Source organism: Colletotrichum costaricense (genome assembly GCF_030867565.1).
Source record: "Colletotrichum costaricense strain IMI 309622 chromosome Unknown Scaffold_11.1, whole genome shotgun sequence".
Classification (NCBI taxonomy): Eukaryota; Fungi; Ascomycota; class Sordariomycetes; order Glomerellales; family Glomerellaceae; genus Colletotrichum; species Colletotrichum costaricense.
In genome coordinates, this window is record NW_026848240.1 from 1,264,546 (window position 1) to 1,289,562 (window position 25,017).

Here is a 25,017-nt window from a genome sequence, read left to right on the forward strand (position 1 = left end):
CCCCCTCCAGCCTAGAGAGGCCTGAGGAGGGGTATTAGACGAGAGCGAGACATATAGCATGCTGTGCCACCGGACAGGGCGATCAATTTGCGGTCCAGTCGTCGACCGACTTCACAAGGACGGCACAGGCTGCCGCGAGGCAGACAAGCCAGTGGCTTGATTGAATTGCCTCGACTGCCTGGGAAGACTGGCATATATTGCCTTCACACCCTCTTTTAGGACGAGCCGCACCCCAATTGCAAGGTTATGAGGTGTGATCAAAATGCATGTGCCTTACTTACACCCTCAGCCTGATTCTGACTTAATCTTACTGAGGCGGCTGCCCATCCCATCTGCGTTCTACATAGCCAGACCAGGCAGCAGATGAGGCGTCGAAATTTGCAAAAAAACGAGGAGAAATCCGAGTTTGGGTTCGTATCTTCGTAACGTGGAACGAAAGATTATCCCAAGCTATTTTTGCCATGCTTCTGGTTGACATTCCGCTAGGCTGGGTATAGGGCTCTCCTCTTCGCCAGTCATTGGACAATGTGGTAGGGGGCATTGATCAGTGTTGGGGATACTCGATCTGAGGAGGTTCGGTTTTCTGGTCCGCGAACCTCTGTCAGGCTGTACTTGACGCACTGTGATGGCGCTTAACTCAGATGACGGCATATGTGGTATGCAGCCGGGGGCCTTCTCAACCCCTCTTTCTGTCTACCCTCTAGTTCAGCTTGTCTGTCGCCTAAGAGGAGACCTGGCTTGAGACTTCTCACCGGTCTCGAGAATGAGATCCAGTCTTAGCAGCTGGGTATTTATACCAAGCGCCATGCTAGCGTGAATGACTGCGGGTACATGTGGTTTGGGAAAGAGATGTGTTTTTCTGCTTTTTTCACATAACCCTACATCATAATCCCATTCTGTAGGTCATTGATCAAAGAAGCACGCGACATACACGGAAAGCTAGGGGGTGGTCTCAGCCGCACATGGGAGGTTCCTAGTCCGAACAGTAACACTACGCCCTCTTTCTTCCAGTGGCAAGGCTCCCGGCGCTCTTAACAGTCTGCTGTTCTAAAATCTTACTTGTACGCACCTAAAACCTGACACTTTAATTCCTTGCCTAAATTTCTGGGGATTCCCAGGAATCTTTCGTTTCATCATTGCTTTGCGCACTTTTGCGTGACGCTGAGGATTTGTCGCACGGAATAACTTACATCGTCCTCCTCTCCCCTTTTCCCAATTTTACCATTATACTTCGTCTTTTGACGACATGAATCGTGACAGTAAATCTGATTTCAAGCTTCAGTTTCAGATTGCATTGTCTGAATTTGTTAAAATACGACAGGACGAGACGAAAATCTCTGCATGTGGGCAAGAGTTTGTACTTGTAGACAATGTCACTAAAAGGTTGAAGAGTCGTTCTGCTACTTGTTCTACCCAGTATGACAACAATCTCGACAGATTGCAGCGCACTGCATACCTCCAGTATGAACTTGAGCCGCCTCAAATGCGAGCGCAGCATTACGAGGAAGACGAGTATCTCGCCATATTTTACACCTTACTCGACATTCAAGCGCCGTCGCTTATAAACCTTTTCCGCGATAATGGACTCAACAAGCTTCCGATCGAACTCACATACCTGAAGAAGTGCATCAAGCCCCCACCGAAACCTCGATTTCATGATTTTCACGAGCGATTCTATAAAACGCAATTCGACTGGTGTCCGATACGATTTGACATGGGCATGCGTCAAGTCTATCGCGATGCAGTCAGTCCACTCTCGCGCAAGGAGAAGATCACGCCGTATCGTGAGGGCAAGGGACCAAAAGAGAACAACGCCACTCTGTATGCGATCGACGTTCCAGAAGAACTCGTTGGCCGGCAGCTACGGGAGAAAATGGCATCAGCCAAGATCGAAAGACAAGGGGAGGGGAGAAATGGTAACGGTCTGGTAAGTCTTCTCCCAAGCATCTCTTGAAAAGGAATAACAACTGACAAAACATCCATCATAGACATATCGCTTCGCTTTAAAACAATTCAGGCCACACAAGCATGAGCACTTCCTCAATGAGATCAAGATGTTCAGCAATCTTGAACATGAGGAAGGAATGATTCAATACATCGGATGGTTCGGGAGTTTCGAACTTGGCGATGACGGTGCCAAACAAGAATACTTCAATATTGTTCTAGAGCTCGCCGACTTCGACTTCTATGAGGCAATGATGAGGCTATCACCGCCAATATCCTCAGAAGAAATTCACGGATTCTGGGAGTCTATGTTTGAGATCTCGAAGACACTGGCATCTATCCACACAATCACGATCGCTGGCATGAAATATTGGACGTAAGTTAACGTCTACGAGGGGTTTATGGCCAAAGCTAAATGCTCTCTCCTAGATGGCACGGAGATATCAAGCCAGAGAACATTCTGAGAGTCAATGATCGCTTCAAACTAGCCGATCCTGGTGAAGCAAGCATGTTGCTCAAAAATTCCGCAACACCGTACCTACCGCCGTCAAAATCATTGGGGGGAACAAGAACTTATGGTGAGTCCGCCAGCCACATGATCAGAAAACAACTAGTTGACCAAATTTATGATCAGCGGCACCTGAAAAGGCAGCTTATCTAGATGATATCAGCACCAAGAGGCCGAAAGTCACTCCAGAAAGTGATGTGTGGTCTCTTGGGTGCGTCTTATCAATTGCTGCGACCTATGTTGTTCTTGGGACTCAAGGAGTCCTGATCTACCAACGGCTCCGTCGTCAGGACACTCAGAATGCCAGGGGGAGAATGAGTGACGCATTCCATGACGGCGAGCAAGTCCTACCTGAGGTTCTTCATTGGCACCAGTATCTGCGCGAAGCAGCCAGAAGGACAGACCTGTACACGTCCGCGATCTTGGACATGGTCGATGGCCACATGCTTGTGCCCGGAGATAGGCGGGAAACTGCGAAGAAAGTTTGCAGCAGCTTCAAAAGCATTATCGCGAAGAACGATACCCGCCCTTCCAAGGTCCCCCCTGGCTTGCAACATATGCTTCAAAGCATTGAACTCGAGGTTGAACGTTCTTCGGAACATAAGTCTGGAATCAAGAGAGTTGACTCAGACGATATCACAAAACCGATGGAACGGTTTGACTTGCCCTTACCTGAGATTGAGTTTGAGAGTCGGAAGAAGTTGATGGATCAAGCCATCCAGCCAACAGCGCAACGGCCACGCACGACGCGTGGATCCCCCACCCAGTCACCACATCAATCGGTGAGATATCCTATGCAGAGCTTGGATAGACAAGGTAGCACGCACTCCCATAGTTATGGGTACCCAGATCATCCACGCGGAAATTCGGCAATCTCATCCTCAAGCCAGCCAGTCAGCGCTCACCCGACCTCATTCTACCCGGAATCTCCGAGTCACCGATCAAGAAGTCCGATACGACGTGAGCCTGTCAAGGCTTCTCAAGTCAAACAAGAGCTGAAGAAAGTAGGACTCAGTTTCAAACCGTCGCCCAAGAGTCTCAGTTCCCTCATTCAGCGACAAAAGACTTCCGTAAAAGGGAAAACCTCCAACAGCAAGGAGAGCCTAGATGCTTTGACTGAACTGGACTCTCGTCTGGAGGAGGAGTATAAGGGGCGCGATATCGTGAGTACTTCAAACGTTGTTTGAAAACCCTGTAGGCTAAAAGTAACAGGTCTTCCTCGTGGACAATGGCACTACCATGCGGAAATGGTGGTCTTCAGTCATCGACTTACTGGAGGTCATGGTATGGAGGGCGCTGGCGTATGATGACGACGGGATGGAGATGTACTTCACCAACCCCGACACGAATCCAAAGGCCACCGTCAGGGGTAGCAAGTCCCAGTCGGTAAGATCTTTCACCAAGGCGCTGGACCTTGCAGAGCCTGCAGCAGCCACTTCGCAGACGTCCGCTGTCGAGACCACCATTATCCCCGAGCTCGAGCGGATCATCAACGACTACACACGAGCAAAGACCTCAAAGTACGAACCACGCAAAAAGACCATCATTGTGTTGACTGATGGCATCTGGAGGGGCATGCATGATGAATACACCGTCGACACGTATCTCCGATCGACTTTCCATTGTCTGAGAGATCTGCATGGCGACCTGACGTACATTCATCCTGGCCAGCCACATAGTCGAAAGGACGTGTCAGAGATCAGACCTGTGACAATTCAGTTTGTTCAGTTCGGCGATGACAAGGAAGCGAGAGAGCGACTCCGGCGCCTCGACGACGACCTGGCTAAATATGGCTGCCCGTAAGTACCTCTTTCAACTTCCCTGTAGTATCTTTAACGATTGGAATAATCTAATGCCAATTAGCGACCTAATCGATACGGAACACGCTGAAGGCGATCTATACAAAATGTTCCTGGGAAGCCTATGCCCAGACATTGATCGCACTTTAAGATACAGCATCGGACCCCAGTCTCCATCTTCAATTCCCCACGTCCCGCCGGGGCAAGGCTCCGGTACATCCACCAACGTTCTCAGTCTCCGGACGAACACGTTGAATCAACCTCCGCAAGAACCATATAGCCTAGCACCTCTACAGACATCGCCTTTGGCAATAACACCAGTCGATTTCTCCGTGAATCATCACGGAGCGTTCATGCCAACTACGCCAAACTATGAGCTTCCTGCCTCTTCACATGACGGCCCGTCTCACGCCGTGTCTCCCATGTCACCTCAGTCTTCTCCCCCGCAAAGAGATCCCAGGTGGCAAGTCGCCGGCCCATCGTCGGAGAATGCAGCACCGTCGTGGCCAACAGTGGAATCGAGTTCGTCCAGCAGGCAGCATGAGCAGACGCCCCGATCACCGGCAGCTGCCTCACCAATCCAGTACTACAGACATCCGTACAATTAGTGTGTTTTTTTTGCGTCGCAATGCTTTAGTGACGCCTTAGATCGAAAGAAGCACTCATTTCTAAAGAACTTTGGTGGTTTAATGTTCTTCATACTAGGGTTCATGTATTTTCGTGCGGTGTAAGGAGTTCCAAGGCGGCGTATGATGTTCTCCTTTCAGCGGTTAGAGATGGGTTTCGGTTAACGACAGTGATAATGAAATGTAATGACGCCTCGTCTGTCATGGTTATATAGAAGTCGAACAGCCATTACGACAGTATCCCTAGAGATTCGAGATTCGCAGGCCTTTCCTGCAATGCCTTCACTGTCACCCATGGATTGAGATGATCGCATCCCCGCAATCTGACTCGATCTGTTACCAACCGGAATCAGGATCAATCTGGGTCAATGAGCCCCCTCCTGACGTGGAATATGAAAGCCCCAAGGCCCGCATAGAGCGGACTAAGCAACATTTTCCGGCGCAAGGCTCGAGACCATCCTATTTCGGCAAATGATTGTATCACGTATTGACAGTAGGTTATGAGGGAAAAGGTGACGAACACCTAGTTTACTTGTTTCGTGCTATACACCCCAGTGGAACATTTGCCACATGTTCTCCGTATTCCTGAACCCATCCAACGCAAGCGCGTGCTGTGCGTCTTGAACCCAACCTGCCATCCAACCCATGTATATACATGTCTACGGGACGAACCCTTTCGTCTTCCCAGAAAGCGTGAACAGCCTTTCCCAAGTCCCCAACACCTTGCAAGAAATAACAGTATTGTGAATTCCAAAAATAAAAGGAAGAAAACTCTCCTTGCGGAGAGGGAGACAACGCCTGTGTACCATATCGGGATCGGGGGAGCGACGGTTGCCATTCCGCTCGCCTTCCACCACCCCTTTTCATCCATCCGCTGGAAACTTTCTTGGTCGTCCAGAAACGTGGCCGTTTGTGTGTGTATATATACAACAATGATTTCAAGGCCTTGGTTGCACCACCGAAAGGCATTCGGCTCTTGAGGCGCGAAATGCTGTCACCGCATTCCACTGAGCCATTGTGAAACGTATCTCGACCCGACCGGTTGAGAGAGATATAAATAGAGATAGGTCGATATCGAAGAGAGTCCGGAAGTGACTGAGAACCGAAAAGACGGAGCATAGAAATAAATCCGGCTGCGCGGGTGTGACCCAGCGAGTGTCTCCACTCGGCCGACGACACCGGGCAGCCGTGGTGGTACTGATCATGATGTCATGACAAAATTGCCAATGAAAGGAAAACCGTTCTCGCTTTTTTTCGTGATTTCTTTTTTCTTGGTCGACCCTGCGGAGGTCGCGTGGTGGAGGGCTATGTTGGGCAGAGCCGCGTCATGCAGATGGTCAACTGAAAGTCGGCCCAATGAACGCCTGAGCGCGGCCCAACTGCCTCAGATCTCAACCCCAATCACGATTTGCGGGGAAAAGTGCGACTTGAGTGACACGATTGTGTGAAATATTCCGAAATTAAGAAAAATTAAATCCGTGAGAATTCAACAACGATCCCAATTAGTCTTTAGTAGGCGGTGTAGCCTTCAAAGCCCTCCGCGACAAGCGGGTCCTGGTGGTAGTTGGTGGGTGTGACAGTGTTTGACGACGAGATGGAAAAGGCCGTCTCGTGCGACAAACCGTTGTTCATTGGCGAGTTCTGACCAAACGGGGAGAAGGCAAAGGCTTCCGACGCGGAGGAGAGCGGCATGTTGGAAACAGCCAGGTACGAGGCCTGGGTAGTGTCGATCGCCGCCAACTCAGGCATGTGGTAGGACGGCGGGAAACCCATGTCGTAGGTCATGTTCTCGCCCATGTGGCCAAGAGACAGGTCCATCGACATGGAGGGTTCGAACTGTTGGGCAGTGGCCTGAGTCTCCTCCTCATCTTCCTCTTGGGCCTCGCCCTCGGCAACCTCGTCGTCGGCAGCCACAAACACCTCTTCCATCCACTGCTTGAGCTCGTTCATGGGGGGCCAGTCGCCACCGCCCTTACCACCGCGCTTCTCCTCGTCGTCACCCCGCTTGTTCTTGCCACGGGGAGTCTTGGGCTTGAAGTGCGTGCGGCGGAGATGGGCAGCGGCGTTGTAGTAAGCGCCGTATTGCTTGCGGGCGACGCACTGCTTGCACTTGGAGAGCGGGTTGATAGCCTGAACGCCACTTTGCATGCCGACCGTGCTGGGGTCGCGGCATACAAACTTCTTGACGATGCCCTCGTGCTTAGCGTTGATGTGTCGGCGCAACTCGTGGTCGCCGCGGAAGCCATCGGGGTGATCGCTGCACATGTCGCAGAACACCTTGGGGTGCTTGGGACGGGTGTAGCTACCCTTAGAGACAGCAACCTTGCCTTCCTTCTTAGTAGAAGCTGACTGGGACTTGACAGCGTCGTGAGGCTTAGGGCAGATCTTTGTGCGGTTCGCATTCTGAATCTGCTGGAGGCGTGCTTCTTTTGCCCTGCGCTCGGTGCTTGACTTGGTGGATGCGTTGCTAGTGGCGGAAATAGAGCGCTCCATCATCGAGGAGCCTTGGCTGAGGAACTGCTCATCAATGGGCGACTGCTGAGGATATTGAGGCGACAGGCTAGTGCCCGCGCCGACATAGGCGAGGTAATCTGACTTATTCGGTGACGTGCCGGAGGGGACAGCGTAAACTTCCGGAGACATGAAGTCGGCAGCACCTTGGGAATGTGCCGAGTTAATTCTCGTCATACCGAATGCGCCGCTGAGTGACTGGTTGTCAAAAGAGCTGTTCTCCCTCGTAAGAGGCATGGTCTCGGCAGCCGATGTGCCAGAGCTCATGGACGGGCAAACCGAGTTGATGAGGCTGGCCTGTGAATTCCGGCCATCGTAGGGCGTCAGGAAGTTCTGCGGCGGCGGGACCATGGCTGGAGATGGTATGCTCTCGTCTTGCGCAGCGAGGAAGTCGAGAGGGTTCATGCCGACCTCTGGGAAACCTGCGTTCTCTTCGACAGGCGAGAGACCCGAGTGTCGTTTATTTATTGGCGATCGCTGAAGGGAGGACTCGAATAGGACATGAGGGTCATCTTGGCTCTGGTAGAAGCGGTCCATCATGGGATTGGGGTTATTTGACGTCTGGAGGGGCTGTAGAGGGCCCTTGACGACAAAAGGGATAGACTTTTCTGATCTGTTGGAAGCACTTCTAGACATGCCCGTCATGGGCGTGGCGCGGGGGTGCTGCTGGGACATGACCCTCGCGCGCTTTACGGGATGGGGCGAGTCATCACTTGTGCGCTCCTGGAAGAGAATGTTAGCACACGGACACCTGATTCACGATGGTCACGAGCAGTGAAGATGGTGATGGGAGCTGTGGTGATGCATTACCATCATTCTTGTGGGTTGGGCAGCGTAGCCCATGTTGGACTTGCTTCTGGGTATTGTGGCCCTGCGGTTGAGCAGAGGAGCAGCATTGGGCTGTTGGTGTTGTGTGAAGGCGGCGGCGTCTACATGGTAGTCCCCTTGTGATTGGAGCAGGTTGAAATTGCTCTGGGCAGCTTGCGGTGCCACTGATGCATTTTGCTGAAGAAGAAGGTTTTGGAGATTTGCCAGCTCTTGTTGCTTCTGTTGCATCTGCCTCTGAATCTCCTGGACGTTATTGTAAGGATGGTTCATGTTGGCTCAAGTTGGCGGAGAACAGCGGGGTGATGGGCGTAGCAGCTAGGGTGGGTTGGGTATGGTGAGGAAGAGTGAAGCGTGTCGGGCTACCACTCGGTTGAGGAATTCAAGGCCGTCCGAGTCAAGACGGAGGGATAGAGTGTGGTGTTAGACGTCGGTAGTAGACGAGGTGTGATGTGACACGATGTTGCTGCAGCCTCGTTCTTCTTTCTCCAACGCATTCAAGGTCTCCCGAGTGACGAACTTGTGGAAACCGGGCGGGAAAAATTAATTGTTTTCCTAGGAGCGAGACAAGCAAGACAAAACGCTGTTGTTTGGTTCTTGGTCTTGTCTTTCTATGGAGTATGGCTGGTGCTGCGCGGCGAAACAATAAGACCCAGCGGGAGTCAAGATTTGTTTCCTGGTATTCGAGACTCTTTTGGTGGATTGTTGGGGGGTCTCGAAGATTTGTGCGAGCAGCAGGATTCAAGGTTGACTTGTCTTGAAGTTTGGCGAGGCGGGTTGAGGCGAGTTGATGTTCGATGGTACAGGGAAGTCTGTGGCTTCGAATAGGAAGACGATCGCAGGAGAATTCGGGAAGGCGGACGGCGAGAGGCCAGTGGTTTAAAGAAGTCGACAGGATCAGCAGCGCAACGAATGTCCAGTCATGGAAGTGAGGCTTTGCGGCGTCTCCACAGCGAGCTGGTAATGTCGGTGGAACAGGCAAGACAGAGCACGCTAGACGAGCAGGGATGGAGGATGGAGATGGATGTGAGGGTGGATGAATGATGGTGGATGGGAAGGGGAGGGGAGGGGGTGCGAGGATGTTGGTGTGTGGGTGGTCGTGGTGGGTGGTGGACGTGCGTTGCGTGTGTGTTGCGATGATGATGTGGTGGTGTGCGGGATGGATGGAAGGATGGGGGTGTGGGTGTTTCTGTCCAGTGTCTTTTTGGGAAAACTGTGAGATGGTTTGGATTGGCCGAGGATTAAGCAGCATTGGGGTTGGATGGAGGGTGTGATTGAGACTGACGAGTGGGAGTGAGAGTGAGAGACCGAAAAGAGTGAATTTGAGAGTGAGACTGAGAGCAAAGTACAAGTGAGTGAGTAGTGGTGGTGATGATGAGCTGGCAGTCAAGAAACAGCCGCCACTAACAAACACGAGGCAAAACACAATGACATTCACTGCTCTTTCGGTATTGCAAATGTTACTGCAGTTCCATCAATGTTACAATGGAATACATAGGTAATTGCGCTGCTCCTCTGCTGCTGGGCTGCTATTCTGCCCGGCGGTCAAAGGTGCGGTGAGAAGAAAACGACTGGAAGGGGGGTGTGGGACGAGCGGTGGGAGGGACGATCAAGACCACGAGTGGTTGATCACCGCCGGCACGACCAAGGATGAGGGGACGACGAGAAATGGAACTCTCGACAGCACAGCACGCTGGAGGAAGACCAGCCAGCAGTGTACCGTGGGTATCCATACGAATATCCGTAGCATGGCAGAAAAGAGAGAGTAGGAGAAATACGTGGTCGGCATCGCAATTGGCGGCACAGGGCCGGCAAAGAACGAATGGAAGCGAGGAAAGAAGGTTAAAGTGGGTGCAGCCGCCCGCCCGTGGCCCCTCTCACTCTCACTCTCACGCCAGCCTCTCACTCCGCCTCTGGGTCTTTCCGTCCCCTCAGACTTCAGTGGGTTTGGAATGAGCTCAGTAGCGTGCCTCAGTGAGAGCATCACTCTCAGTCTCACTCTGATTGACAACACGTGGACCACTTTACAGATGAAAAGCTGCTCTGCGACTGGATGGAAATTCATACAATTGCATTCACTCCCCAGGGGAACTGAGAGCCGTTTGTCTCCACTGAGCAAGTAGAAAGAAAATAAAAAGGCGTAGTGTAAAGGTAAACACGCAATATGAAAAAGGGCTGACTGGGATTTGCCCGTCAACACATCCGGCCGAACGAAGCGTCGTCGCACACGGCGTTTCCAGTTTCTCCCCAATCTGTCTGTGGCTCTCCCTCTCACTCAACACCCCCAGCGGCTCCTGAGAACGTGCCTCCCTCCAACCGCATCTCGGCTTCGGTGACGACTTGTCCCAGTTTCCAGTGGTATTTTTGGGAGGTGTGGGTGTAAGTGCTGGTCACCAGGGGGCGTGTGGGCACCGAACACGTCTGCTAGCGCGTGTGAGGCAGGGGTATGACGCCTAATCATCTCTCCTCTCATTGATGCTCGCCGAGTCACTCTCACTCTCAATCAGGTCTCTCTCACTCTGGCTAGTGGTCACTCACTCTGGGTATCTCCATCTCCATCACCGAGGGATAGGTAGAGAGAATTGAACTGGGCAGCAACCTTCTCCAACTCTTTGCCCGGCTGGCTGCCGTCCAGCTCACCCACGGACCTCTCCTGCTCACACCTCCCACGCGGAACACAACATTGGAATATACCACCCTCATTCTAAGCTACGAGGATGAGCAAGATGAAGTCGTATTCAGCAACTCCCAGTTGGGCACTCTTCATCTTGAATCTTGTCCGTATCGAGACTGGCCCTGAACCCACGGCTCAGGAACCTTGCTCTTAGCTTGGGCTATCACGGCTCTTCTAGACCTCTTGCGCGCGCCTGTCTAGCACCTACTAGGCCCCGTAGCTGGGCAGCTGTCATTGTCAATCTTGGGCCCCGGGGGCGGCGCGACCTTAATCTTGAGCCCTTACCAAACCCAGCCTGGTGCTGGCCATAACGTTCCCTAGTGCTGGCTATCATGACCTGACCTTCATCAAAAAGTGCCACTGTCCGAGGGCAAACTCATATTAACAAGGTCCCCCAAATTTCACTACCGCCAGGCGCCAGCAGCACCAAGCAGCAAAGCACGACACGACGCAACTTTGGGGTTCGGGCCGCCGTGCTGTATGTCTGTCACATTGAGAGGAACCTGGCCAAGAAAAACGTGGACAGCCGCAGTCTGGCCGGGCCTGAAAGGCAACTCAAAAAAGCCCGGCCGTCTGTCTGAGAGCTACCTCACAGTACCCTCGTCCCCTTGATATTCGGCGCCTCTCCACTAGGTAGTGACCACCTCACTGTTAGTAATTATACGGATTCCGCAAGAAACCTGGCAGAATGGGCCGACATCGTGATCGTCCCGAACTTTCACAAACCAGGCCCACCTTTGCGGATCCTCCTCGTTGCGGTAAAACGAGATCGCGATGCGATGGAGATATGCTATGCCCTGCCATGACTTGTTGTTGGTGTCTCTTTTTTGGAATTGGCCCATTATCGTCTCTCAACACCATATGCCGTCCAAGCAACCGGTTCCGAACACACCTCACCTCAACCCTTTCGATGCCGTCTCTTGTTGCAAACACCGCGCGTCCATTTCGCATCCATATGACAATCCGAGCCGATATGAATGACTCTTGTTGACTCTGCTCATCATGCTTGACTTTAATCCGTGCCCGTGGCTTTGATAGAACCCCTCTTCTTGAGAAAGAAGCACCAGAAGAACGATTAATGCCGCGACTTATCCTAAGACGGTGACCATCGCGCGCAACTGTGCGCAAGCAGAAAAAGAGAATGCGCACGAAGCAGCAGCTTAGCCGCTTCAAACGGTCGTTCGGCAACAAACACCCACCATCAACACCAACACACACACCATTGATGAAGGCCCCGCATAGCCATTGCATGAAGATCGTCCGCAAAAATAAACAGACCAGACCACGATCAAACCAGACCAGCCAAACTATGCTCTTGCGAAAACGGGCACAAGTTGCCCTTCTTCCTTTTGTCACACCCTGTTTACTTCGGTGGGATGCGTGGCTTCGGGAGGGGAGGGGAGCGAGAGGTCTTACCGCAAAGCGCGCCGTTTTGAACCGCTTCTTCACACCAAGTTCCAACCGCTTCTCTCCCCGTCACGCCCGTCTGACAAGAACATGACTCGTCCCTGGCGCCATTGACCGTTAGGCTTTCTCTCATGCGGTTGCGGCAGCCGCTAGAGTTGACAGCCCATACAGCCCACGGCAGCCCGAGAGCCAAAAAAGGTAAAACAAGAAAAGTCAACCATTCTTTTTGAGTTTCCATGTTAAGTTCCCGCGTCGGGCTTGTTCAACGGGACCAAGAAACCTATTGGACGGGTTGAGATCGTTATCAAGCCTGACGGATACCATCATCATGACTTGTCCGGTTGTAATAGCCGCAAATGAAGGGAAAATGGTAGAGCAACTCTATTTCGTCTGGACTTCTGTAACCCTTTCTCCTCATGTATTCGCGTCTTTCCTCGTCCTTAATTACCCTTTTTAATATCAACATAGCTTCAAGTTCGTTCATGCAAAGCTTCCCTTAGCTCCCCTTCAACACACACACACCACCCCATTCTCACGACTCTCACAACTTTTCACGCGTCAGTCAACCGCGAGCTTCCACTTCTCCTCTTCATCTCACACATAAGCGAATGGGTCAAAGAGTGAGTTGGCTTTTGCTTGTCTTTCGGGACGAGATCGGGATGAGGGGGGGGGGGGGGGCGGAAACTTCTTTTCCCATTTCCCCTTCCTGCCTTTGCTTGACACAACCTAGATCCTTGGGTTTTCATCTCATTTCTCGGATCATAAATTTCTCTGCTGATTTTCTTCTCAACGGTCCAAACTTCACACACTAAGACGGTAGGCCATCCATGAAGAGTGGGCGATAATTACTCCGTTATTAATGACGATGCGATGAAAAAAAAAGATGTCCATGAGGGAGACTTGTACGATCTTCAATGACGGAACGTGTCACACGTTAGACAAAACCGAGCGCTTAGTAGTAAGTACATGCGTACGGAACCGAGAAGAATTCCAATGCAGGCACTTACACGTTTACTGAACCAAACAACGATTCAACCCTCTCCTAATTAGTAGAGTGCAAGACATCCCAAAACACGTTCTTACGCAGGGGGGCCCGAGGTTTTGTCGAACAGAGCCCATGCCTGGCGACCTAATCTGCTTGATCTCCAAGTCTGGACCAGGGACGGGGGGATCGGAAGAGACTCCGGGCATGCATTCCCCCAAGACAACCATTACCAAGACTCACTCAACACGCAGCAGAACGCGGGATGTTTGATGCACCACCACCCCAAGAGAAAAAGCAAAATTACAATATGACGGCAGTGGGTTTTTTTGTATGTTGCTTGGAATTCCCGACTCAAGGGGGCACGCGGGGGCGTGGTATCTTAGTGCAATGTTTGCTCAGCCCGAGGAATAAGAAACTCCAACAGAGACAAATTCGTCATTGTAGGTCGACACTTGTGACGTTGGAGGGCACAGGCGGGCAGATCACCACATCCTTCGGGCCCTTTTAGGCTTCATCCATCCACGCATCTTGTTGCGCACCGACATGCGGCTTGCCGTGGGCCCACGGGCACTTACAGATGGAGATGACAGAGACAAGAGGAAAAGAGCTGAATGTGAGATGTCCATTTCCCAAGCCAAGCCATGTCACCCCATGCCTCGGCGCACCCACGGACGCAACCTCCTTCATGATGTTCAGGCACGATATCCCATCACGGGCATGTCTTGCTAGCCTCCCTCTCTGGTGTGGTCAGTCTTTACGTGTTTGCCACGGCCAAGGAGATCGTATTTTGATGGGCAACCATCGCCAATGACACATTAAAAGTGCCTCCTCTCAAAGCGGCAATGATATGACAAGCTCTGGATCTGGACCCCAGACGCCCGGATGCTGGCTGACCACCACTACTTTAGTCCGCCAGCCGTTGCCTTTGTATCACATCACGTTGAAATCCCATTTGATGGAATTTACAAAGATGCAAGTAAGAAAGCAAAACATTGCAAGATCTAGCAAAGTCGAAAAAAACGCCTAATCAGTAGAATACGGGCTGTCGAGCGTTGGCTTGCATGCGGCTTGCAGACTCGTGTGAGAGACAGCCAATGCTGTCACGACCACGCCGCGGCCCTGGGCACATCACATTCCATCAGCCCAATCCCCATCCCATGCACAGCACCCACAAAGTGACGCCGGCAGAATCTGTCTCTTGTGTTGTTGTTGACGATACGGATGACGGTCACTGGACGCATCTCATCCCCTTCCGCATCCCAGTGGCATCGAGTGGCATCTGGTGGCATCCAATGTGATGCATTGGCGATGTTGGTCCAATCGACAGCGTTTGCCTCGTTTTTGAGAAGTACGTACCTCTCTCTACCTCAATGGAGGTACGTAGTTTACGCAGTAAGGTACGGATACCTCTAGTCATCACTGAACAGGCGTTGGAGAACCCCCCACACTAGACCGCCATCAGCGCCGGTTTCCTTCCATCATCCGCTGGCAAACCAGACGCTAGTGAGGGTTAGGTACTGGCATCCACTGGAGAGTTGCTCTGTATAGGTCCGTATAGACAGCATTCTGCCCGGTGAGCGAGATGAAGTGGTCCACGACTCCACGATGCTGCGGCTGTTCTATGCGTCCCTGTGTCTCATTCTCTACTTGTACAACTTCCAAGTTCCCCAAAGTCACAGATCCCCAGCTTCAATCTCCACTTTTGACCGAGTTCAGCTTTGACGAATCACAGCTCGCCTACGCAGCTCCAGAAGTAGACTAGCGTCGCAGGGCGAAGCTCGATTGGCTACGGCTTGTTCCCGCAAAGTGAGGCTGCCGCCCCGCCGGCTCCGACGATTGGCTCTTTGCGTTCGGGGGAAAGAGAGCAGGTACGTACCCTTCCCTTTCCTCTTCCTCCTCTTCCTGAATCCTCGTCTTCCTCCTCCACCAACTGTGCAAGTCCATCACCATCCATCCATGGAGCATGGCGGCATGGCCACTCCCTACACGGCCAGGCTGAGTCTCGTCTCGTCTCATCTGCCCAGGTGTGCCAGACCTCCTCCTCCACTCGAACGAACTCTCTCGCTCGTGACCGACCCGTTCCTGGGGCCAAGGAACGTGCAAGTGCCAGTTCTCTCTCTCCAGTCTCCATCATCACGGCATCGCCCTCACCTAGCGTCATCTCCTTCATCTCGCAACTCCGTCTACACAGTCACCTAATCTTGGCTACCATGATCCATCGGCATCAGATTCAGATGCCAATTTGTCAAAACGTGACGCCGCACGCGCGAACCGCAGCGGGTCCCTTTTCATGTCCCCATTCTCATGGCCCATGGAATCTGGAATTTCCAATACCTGGGAACATCACGAATGAACTGACCAGCCAAGCCAAACATTTCAAGTCTCCATACCAAATCCCACCCCCAAAAGAAGCTTGGGATCGTCCCGCACCACATCTCGCAACAGCTCCGCCTCGAGGGATCATCGCTGTTGATCCTCTTCGGCTACTTCCAGCTGCTCGAGCTGAATTGGGCCCCAAGGTCCCGACTCTCCCACCCTTTTCCCTCCTGTGCCCCAAACCATCAGCCAGCCCACAGCATGCACCGTAACCCCCCAAGGAAGCCCCCAGCCAGAAGCTATTAGTTGGCAGAAACCCGCAAAGTCTCTCTTACCGCCGGGGGAGTCTGGGACAGAGAGATGAGGTGTCATCAACCGCGACCCTCCTTGTAGATGGACCAGTGGCCCAAGCATCTCTGCGACAATCTCCCGTCATCAGACGGCTTCTGGCATTACCGGTGGGGGGTGTCCCCGGCACGTCCGGGTCATTCTCCCCAATTCCCCCTACCGTCTCCTCACCATCCCAATCCCAAGGTTTGGTGTATTGTTTCTGTCTCTCACCTTTCCCAGTTGGATGGCAGCTTTTGAACGCTGGAGAATGGGGACGCCCAGAACCAGTTGCCAGAGGCTCTAGTGTATTGCAGATCTGCACTCCGTTTGTCGAACCCTCACCGAACTCGAACTCTGTTCTCTATCTCGCCAGTACGGATACAAGCGGCGCCCGCTGCACCCTGCACAACTGCGCGCGACTCAGGGCCAGCCAGCGAGATACCTGTTTATGACAGTCGCAGAGCTAAGGACTGACCGCAGTTTGCAACGGATTAGGTACGAATACTGACACGATACGACAATGCACAAGTGGGTTATTTCCTTGTATCTCATCTTCCCCCACGATGCCGATGTTTCCCATCTCGCTTTCGCCGTCGCTTCTACTGTTAGACTGTCTCACGAATACAACGCTACGACCTGACTGAGTACGGGAGTATGGCGGTGACCCTTCATTATCGCCGAAACTGCGCTTACCGCCAAGGATCATCAAAATCATCAATCTTATTAGCGATTTCACCTTGACTCCCTTTGGAAAGAAAGCAACGCAAGACTCTATGAATCTCAATTGTACGGATAAAGCCATTGGCCCTTTGCGTGCAACACCAGCAGAACTCAATCCTCGTAGTGGAATGCCGCCAACTTCTGCCACTCTTGGCACGGCACGACTTCCAAAGTTCCAAGACTCAGATCCAAATCTGTTTGCCAAAGTTCCATCTCAAGTTCCTCAAAGTTCCCTTTTCGCCAAGCACGATGCTCGTCAGTCGTTTCTTCTGTGCGGCGGCTGTGCCAGACACAAGAGGGAAAAAAATTGACATGACACCAAAAGTCCAAGCAAACGTCGGCATGGCATGGCACTCGCATGGCCTGTCTCTCAACGCCTACTTGATATCTCAAATCAGTACCCACTGCCGAGTGGGCTGAAGTATCGTGTGTCTTGAACGGCTTCTGGCATGACACGGCCCATTTCGGTGAGATTCGAGAGAACTAAGAGAGGGGTAACACCATCAGTATCCTACCTTACCAAACTATCCATCCACCCAACCATTCACACGGGACGGGACAGATACACAAGATACACGGAGTAGTCCCTAGGAAAACTTGAATAGCCTACCGCCGCTAGGACTTCTGCTTTCCTGAACCGTCTGCCGTCATCCAATCCGGGACGGCATGAAGAGGCGCCTTGGCTTTAACTGCCCAGGGAGCAGATTCATGCCTTCTTTTCCTTAGTAGGCTGCGTCCGAGAGCGAACTGTCAATTGTGAGTTTCTGGAAAGTCTGTAGTCGTACCGTATAGCGTCTCTTTTGGATCGCCGAATGGGCATCCGTGCTCTACTCGGCCCCGAGCCGCATCGCATCGCATCACATCGCAGTGATACCACAACCACCCGCATCCGCATGGCGTAGCGTATCGGCGTGCCGCCTCTTCACTCACAGATGACACGGATACCACACACAGTGATACACACACAATATCTTTGCTGCGTGGTACTTTACCGCACTGCGGCGCAGCGCCGGCTTCTGATAGGAGCTGTGTTGGATTCCTTTGTTGTTGATCTATGCCGCTTTTCTTTCCCACCCCGGGCGGTCGCGGCTGACTGGGTCATGTAAGTCGAGCCTGCAGGAGGAGTGTTGCCTGGTAGCCTGCCGCGATGTTTGGCCTCCTCCGATCACGCGCGGCACGGACGATGCTGTCGGTTCTGTGTGCTGCGGTCAGCATTTTACCTTGAGCGACCAATGAATTAGTCGTCGAGGGGGGACTTCGATGTGGCGGCAGCGGGCGGGGAAAAAGTACGCTGCGTGATCTGCGCGTGTTGGTCGTTCTCCAGACCGGCGACGGCATATCTGCGCGCGAGGGGCGGGCTTGTCGCCGATACCGCGACGGCAATGTGTTTTCCAGCGACAGAGAGATGCCTTCAAAGTACTTGACAGTGCGGCTTTGAGCTTGGATGATGTTGAGCCTCAGTGGCACGCCATGATTGTCGCCGCTCTTAGTTACGTCTTTACAGCTTGAGTGCGTGGAGCGTGCTACTGCTCGCCATGAAAAGGAGTCTCCCAGATGCCAACTGTAAAGCCACAATCCAAAGTCTTACCTATGGGAGTTTTCACTGCGATCTTAACGCCACTGGAGGCAATTTTGTGCCCTTACCGTCCTCATGCTTCGTCGGGACGGGCCTTCCTGTAGCGGCAAACCTAGGTATACTTTGATGTAAAGACCTGGAAAGTTTACTCGCTATTATCGAATCTAAATACGTGGTGCGCATATCGTCAATACTATCCAGTCTTTGCAACAAGATGACTGTTATGCACCAAAGACGCTTGCACTCTATCAATTGAACACTCGGCTGTTCGTGTTCCTCAGACCAAGGCCCCTAGGTATTGATCTCCCAATTCCCGCGAGACTCGAGAGATTAGCTAGACGATCCACAGCAGCTGTGGACCTACAACTCGAGCTCTGTTGGCGGAATGAAAGCAACCATGTGATAACCCTACTTCGTCCAGATAGCATCTGGCTTGTTGGTTCCGAAGACGGTGGATGTGAATATAGCGCCGGAAGGCGGCATAGTTCGCCAGCCTCGCCTGACGAATCATGATGGCTCCCCGAGGGAGGAGAGGCGGGGTCAACGACACAGCCTTTTCACTGCAGTGTTAACTCTTCTCAAGTGGGTTGTGTTCACCCTAGACGTATTGAAATTCCAACGATTCTATCTTGCATCACTACTTGTGACTAGGTTCTGGGGGTTGCCGCACCTTATGTAGGCAGAATCGTATTTGTGTATCGCCTCCAAAGGCTGAAGTCACCACGCGAACTCTGAAATGGAGTCATAAAATACAGATGAGTACCCAGCTGGCTTTTCTTGTAACCTCAATCTCAGAGTCTGGGCGGTCGATATGGCTTGAAGGAATTATGCTCCAGCTAGTGATGTAAGTTCTCAATCACGCATGCTTAGTAACAGGAGACTGACACTGCAGTATATTCAATTGTGTGGGCTGATAATCAAACTTACAGAATGAATTTTAACACGATATTCTTTTGTAACAATTGCCCAACTTATTCTGTAGAGATAAAACCGCAGCAATTGATATTTCATAGTCCTCGAGGTGGTTGTTCCTGACGTCCAATAATAGCTTCACGGCACGTGACCGTCTTCGTTATCAGAGCATCCCCACCGGCAAAACACCGGCGATCTTATGTGGGCGGGACCCTGCTGTAGATGACACCTGTGAGCTACGGAACCACGGTAGCCAATGCGCGGCGCGATTGTCAAAGCAGCTTCAAGGTGGCCACACGAGCAACGGGCACCTCACCACCACAACTTTCAACTTCTCTGCATGTGATCGAACCTTCATTCACACGGCACGATGCGCCGTTTCAGTCTACTTTTGCTGGCCACGGCTCAGCTTTGCGGAGCTCGTCATCCTGGCTTTAGTATACACGATGACCTCGTGGCATATCCCCAGGTTCGTCCGATCCAAAGGAGTTCCATGGAAGCTCTGGCGGGCAAACTGACAATGAGCGCACCTACAGTACGAGATAGTCTTTTCGGAATCCTACATACTAGAACACGAAGCGCAGGCGTTACTGGACCGCACAAACCCGCATTCTGCCTACTCGGCCGAGTTCTCGACAGCTTCCGACGTCTCCCAGAACGTCAGAGAGGCCACCGACTCCGACAATGGCCGTTCCTCTGAGGTCTTTGAGCGATACGAGCTCATGAACACGGCTGACTTGAAGTACCTCTGCTCGATACCCATCTTGGAGCCCCAGACTCCCGAGAACCACACGGCGACGGAGCTCGCGAAGCAGGAAGAGGCACGCGAGCTGGCAAAGGCCTCGGCGCATGGCTGGGAGCTGCTGGACGAGCTGGATGGGAACTGTCTGTACTTCATGTCCGGCTGGTGGAGCTACAGCTTCTGCTACAACCGCGAGATAACCCAGTTCCACGCCCTCCCGACGGTCCCCAACGGGCAGCCGCCCGTCCGCGACCCCCACACAGCCGAGTACGTCCTCGGCAGGGTACAGAAGTCGCCTAGCCAGCGACAAGGCCAGGAGCAGCAACATCAGCAGACGACAAAGTCGGGAGACCCTCCCGCGAACACGGATCTGCAGATTAAGGGCGATCAGCGGTATCTCGTGCAAAAGATGGAAGGCGGCACCGTCTGCGACCTGACGGGCCGCGACCGGACAATCGAGGTGCAGTACCACTGTGCGCCGGGCATGAAGGGAGACCGCATCGGTTGGATCAAGGAGGTCACCACATGCGCCTACCTCATGGTCGTCAATACGCCGCGCCTGTGCGACGACGTCGCCTTCCTCCCGCCGAGGGCCACGAGCGCGAACGCAATTAGCTGCCAGCTCATCCTCCCCTCCGACGACCCCGCCGCTCAGGCCGAGTGGCATCGTCGGAAGACGTTGGAAGCCGCGGAATCTATGGTTGGCAAGCAGGAGGGCGCTGCCGCAACGGATGAGGAAGAGGCGGCAGAACTCCTGAAGCAGGCCCAGCAAGACCCTAACGTCAGAGACAAGGCTCAAAAGGGCGTCAACGTGGGCGGCGTCATTGTTGGTGCGCGAAACGTGCTCGGCGATGCGGACGAGGAGGGCAAGCCACCGACAAAGCTCTCGCCGCCGCGCAGCTACCTGCCTGGACGCGGCCACGGTCCGCTGGTAGAAATCATTGCCAGCGCCAAGAGCAAAGCCGAGGGCGGCGCGACGGAGATGCTCGACGACGATGAGCTCAAGAAGCTGGATCTGAGTCCTGAGCTCGTCGAGGAGATGCGGGCTGAGCTGGAGCGGATCGCCGGCGACAAGGGATGGAAGCTCGAGGTGGTGGAGCAGCCGGGTGCGCAGAGAGAGATCCAGGGCATTGTTGACCACGGCTCTGACGGCGAGGATGGCGAGGAGGCCAAGGGAAAGAGGAAGAAGAAGGTTGTGGAGGGGGAGAAGAAGACACAGCAAAAGGGTCAGAAGCAGGACAAGCAGGATCAACAGCAGGAGGGTAGCGAAGAGCAGTTCTTCAAGGAGGAGCTGTAGTGGTGCCCTCCCCTGATTTGATGGCCTAGCATTGGCGTTTGGAATGTTTCTTGTATTGATATGCTGAATGATACAGAGGGCCGTACGTTGGCTCCCATGCTCTCGAGTCTCTTTAACTGCACACGTCTTTCCCTACAGCCCAATACTTGCCTCTGTAATTTCACAAATGCGTCGAAGAATTCAAGGTACCCTTTCAATTCCCTTTTTTCGCTTGGTTCTCAGGAGTATTTAGTTGTGGGAGTTGCTCGATTTTCAGAACCGTTCGGTCCTGAAACTCTTCGGTTCTCAGGCTGTTCGGCTTTGAGCATTTCGGTTCTCAGAATATCCGGTTCTCGAACTGTTCAGCAGACTACTCCATGAAGGATCAAAACAATCTGCTTGCTCGGACAGCAATCGGACTTGTCAGAAACTATACGATCGGTGGCATCAATTTGCAACATGGCATCACGCGGATTCAACCCGAGATGATAGTCATTCAACGGGCGTCGAGTACGAATAATTGACCAGGCGGGCGAATGTCGATTTCTTCTTTCGATCTAATGGCCACGTCGGACTTGGAAGCAATTCGATGTCACACCCGGACTCGGTATCCCGATCAACCCAACGGGATCCCGAAACGGCAATGTTTTGGACCACTTCTTATTCAGCTACACTCGACTGGATCCACAATAGCTGGACTGTTATGATCTTCAGGGTCATGGTGTCGACTGCCGTCTCTCACGGATCTCAACGAGGTCTAATTTGATCGTGGTCTAGGCCATTATCTCGATGCTTTGTTGTTGTGAGGAACTGGCAGGGATGTTGGCAACGTCACTCCATATAGTTCATATGAAGCAGCCTCGTGTGAGACAATACCTACCTGCATTAATTACTGGAGACCGACGAATGTAACGGTAAGATACATCTTGTTGAGCTGTTAAATGTTCTTTTCCACGATCAACCCTACAGAACACAAATGAACGAGCCAAACCCTCGGTGCCAACATCCATGACATTCGAACTCCGCTCTGTCCTCTCTGCGGAGACTAACGTTCTTGTCCTGTCTCGAGCAACGCCGAGACTTCTGCCCATAGCAATGCTTGGCTTTGCAGATAATCTGATTACTCGAGACCCCGCGGCTTCCATGGCATGGACGTCCGCGGTACGACGTGATTACATTCCCGCCGGACTACCACCGTGACCGGACTGGAGTTGTTCATTCGGAAAGTCACGTCCGGGACCTGCCGGGTTTCCTGGAGTTCATAGCCATTGCCGATCGAAAGCTCCTGTCTTGACTATTGAAGTTGACAGAGGAAGGTGGGAGGTAGGTAGTAACGGAAGGTGCCCCTTTGCTGAGAAGGCACCATCCGATAATGGCAGGACGGGGCATCCCACTTGCCGGACCGGAGGGCGGCAACGGCATCACCTCCTTCCGAGACGTGGGAGGAAGGCACCCCCGCCGAGGCGTGACCTGCCCTTTGCTCCGTCCAGAGGAAGGTACGCATACACGTGCTCACTGCTTGCTCAGCCTGTCGGTGTGAGTGAGGCAGGCACTGGTAGCCGGACATCACATCGTCTCCTGCCGACGCCGTAAACGTTGACAAATAGTACATGGGCGTTGAGGCAGAATATCTGCGATCTGCACATCTCTGACTTTTCTCTCTTCATCCCCAATCTCGGTTCAAATTTCAGTCGTGATCCATCGCCATGGCTAGCCCGCCCCCCGTCGTAAACTCCCTCAGACTCCCTCAGCCCTCTTCCCCGGTATCCGGGACTGGCTCCGGCAAAGGCTACCATTCGAAGATTCTCAACCAACCCAACCCAACCCTGATGGAGAGTTTTTTTTGTTTTAATGAGGCAGAGAATCCGGAGGAGGCGGAGTTACATGGTAAGTGATTGGAACACGTATGCTTCCTTGGGCCTTAGCTCCTGTGTCCTTTCATCATCTACCTGCCTGGGCAGTCCAGGCTGTTAAGCTGTCTGTCGCAGATTAGACTTCTAATGATCATATCGCCAGTGCCCTGAGTACGAGGGGACCTGTGCAAGCTAGCAACGTCAAATGCCCACACTGCATACGACATGTCGTTTTCGCCTTGACCTCTCGTCGCCCGTCGCAGTGCCTGCCGCCCCCCGTGCACTACCTTACCGCTTGGCAGCCACTAAGTTCTCGATCCTTGGCGGGCAGGCAGTGCTTAGCGTCTTCGAACTTCTCTCTATCAATCGCAGCTAGGGCCTATAGCAGACACGATACGACCCGACAACACAACTCAACTCGGAGAGAGAAAATATCAGACTTTGAGGAGTCGACCCTGAAGTCTTGGCTTCGACTTCTGCCATCTAGTCTATTTGGGGCCCAGCCAAGATGTCACGTCTTAAGCTTCTCCGGGATCCTGAAATGAGTTTGGAGTTGATAATTCAAGGGCATAACCATTCTGCTGGGACAGGTTCTTCGGCATCGTCGGTTCAGGGGCACACCGCACGCACATTGCACTACCAACTTCGCGGAGTCACACTTTCGGAGTCACCTACCGGCCATGATTGCAACATCAACTCAAAGTCGGCACTTGCAAGGCTCAGCAAAATGGGATCGGCACTTTTCCCCTGCGCCTGTCGTATACCCAGAAGTTTCACTAAACCACCCGACTGCCGATTCGCCATCATGTTTGGGTGCGGGCCGTGGGCTGCTGCTGCTGAGTCCTCATCAATTGAGTTGAATCGATGAGAGGGCCAGATATTGACGAAGCCCGTTGTTCTGACCTTGACCTACCTACCATCTCGGACATGGACTTCCATTCGGCGTCCGAAGCAATACTCGGATTTGTTGTTGTAGCCTTGTAGGACTCAACACAGCTTCGAGATACTATTGCTTGTCAGGGATGGCTTGCCATCATCATATGGTTTCGGGAGCCATGTGTATAAGCCACGGATGCGTCGTCCGAAGGTCGGGCTGTTCAATTGTTCAACCGACAAATTTATCCACTCGACCCAAGGCCCTGGCACGCCCCTCGAAATGCAACCTCTTGGTTAGGAGGGATATTGCAGACAAGGTGAATGTGGATGTGAGTGGAGGACACATTGGGCGGCAGCGCCCGTTGACAAAGTTTATGCTCCGATTGAGCTAGTCTAGGCGATATTGCCAGCTGGAAGAAGAGATTTCCGGCTGCCCATTGTTCATGACAACTTCGACTGGGCAGCAGCATAGAGAGTTCCAGCCAAGTGGATAGGACGACAAAGCGTCAATCCTACAACCTGCCCCTTGCAACTTGCAAGCAGAAACATCACGCCCTCGTTCCGGATCGGCTCGGGAGCACACCGACAACCCCTTTGACGGCGTACGTGTGTCGGTCGACCGGCGTTTTCGGCCGGCGTCCCTATCTCGACGTCCTCGACCAAGACTATGCGGACCAGTCAACGAAGCCGCATGCCAATTCCTCATGTTGGGCCCTGATCATTCAGTCAGGCCAAGACCGTTCAGGAGATTCTCCCCGAGTCCGGTATCCACTTTTCTACGCTCAAGTCTCTCGGCGCCGTTGGAAGAGGAAACGCCAAGGACATCGCCGAGTCCATCATCGACACCAATGATCTTGTCGGCCTTGCTGGGAGCACGTACCAGCGGCCAGGACCCAGTACTATATTCCGTACTTGTTGAGAAAATCATCAAGTCGGTGCTTTGCCTCGCAGGGCGGATGAGGTCCGCGCGCGCCGCTCTTCACAAAGCTCCCGATCAACCGCAGGTAACCGTGAACCCGTTGGCGATATTACCTTCACAGCACCCATCGGGGACTCCGGGACTCGATATTGGTTTCGAAATAGACCCCAACTTCTTTGCAACGCTATGATACCAAGCTTTCGACACCACTGTCGTCC

At 52.9% G+C, this 25,017-nt stretch overlaps 5 protein-coding genes across 5 annotated transcripts; 2 read left to right on the plus strand and 3 right to left on the minus strand.

The window, feature by feature from the left end:
* Nucleotides 1-1,246: 1,246 nt before the first annotated feature.
* On the plus strand, nucleotides 1,247-4,859 carry CCOS01_10779 (uncharacterized protein; the record flags this gene model as incomplete). Its single annotated transcript, XM_060458933.1, has 6 exons — nucleotides 1,247-1,927; nucleotides 1,989-2,320; nucleotides 2,374-2,522; nucleotides 2,579-3,615; nucleotides 3,665-4,251; nucleotides 4,316-4,859. 6 exons carry the CDS (start codon nucleotides 1,247-1,249, stop codon nucleotides 4,857-4,859), a joined length of 3,330 nt encoding a protein of 1,109 aa, XP_060310735.1.
* A 541-nt stretch (nucleotides 4,860-5,400) lies between these two features.
* On the minus strand, nucleotides 5,401-5,748 carry CCOS01_10780 (uncharacterized protein; the record flags this gene model as incomplete). The annotated part of the gene is made up of 1 exon (XM_060458934.1): nucleotides 5,401-5,748. One exon carries the CDS (start codon nucleotides 5,746-5,748, stop codon nucleotides 5,401-5,403), a length of 348 nt encoding a protein of 115 aa, XP_060310736.1.
* A 638-nt stretch (nucleotides 5,749-6,386) lies between these two features.
* On the minus strand, nucleotides 6,387-8,486 carry CCOS01_10781 (uncharacterized protein; the record flags this gene model as incomplete). Its single annotated transcript, XM_060458935.1, has 2 exons — nucleotides 6,387-8,111; nucleotides 8,199-8,486. 2 exons carry the CDS (start codon nucleotides 8,484-8,486, stop codon nucleotides 6,387-6,389), a joined length of 2,013 nt encoding a protein of 670 aa, XP_060310737.1.
* An 8,270-nt stretch (nucleotides 8,487-16,756) lies between these two features.
* Nucleotides 16,757-17,108, minus strand: CCOS01_10782 (uncharacterized protein; the record flags this gene model as incomplete). The annotated part of the gene is made up of 2 exons (XM_060458936.1): nucleotides 16,757-16,925; nucleotides 17,047-17,108. 2 exons carry the CDS (start codon nucleotides 17,106-17,108, stop codon nucleotides 16,757-16,759), a joined length of 231 nt encoding a protein of 76 aa, XP_060310738.1.
* Nucleotides 17,109-19,503: 2,395 nt separating this feature from the next.
* On the plus strand, nucleotides 19,504-21,172 carry CCOS01_10783 (glucosidase II beta subunit-like protein; the record flags this gene model as incomplete). The annotated part of the gene is made up of 2 exons (XM_060458937.1): nucleotides 19,504-19,602; nucleotides 19,670-21,172. 2 exons carry the CDS (start codon nucleotides 19,504-19,506, stop codon nucleotides 21,170-21,172), a joined length of 1,602 nt encoding a protein of 533 aa, XP_060310739.1.
* Nucleotides 21,173-25,017: the final 3,845 nt, after the last annotated feature.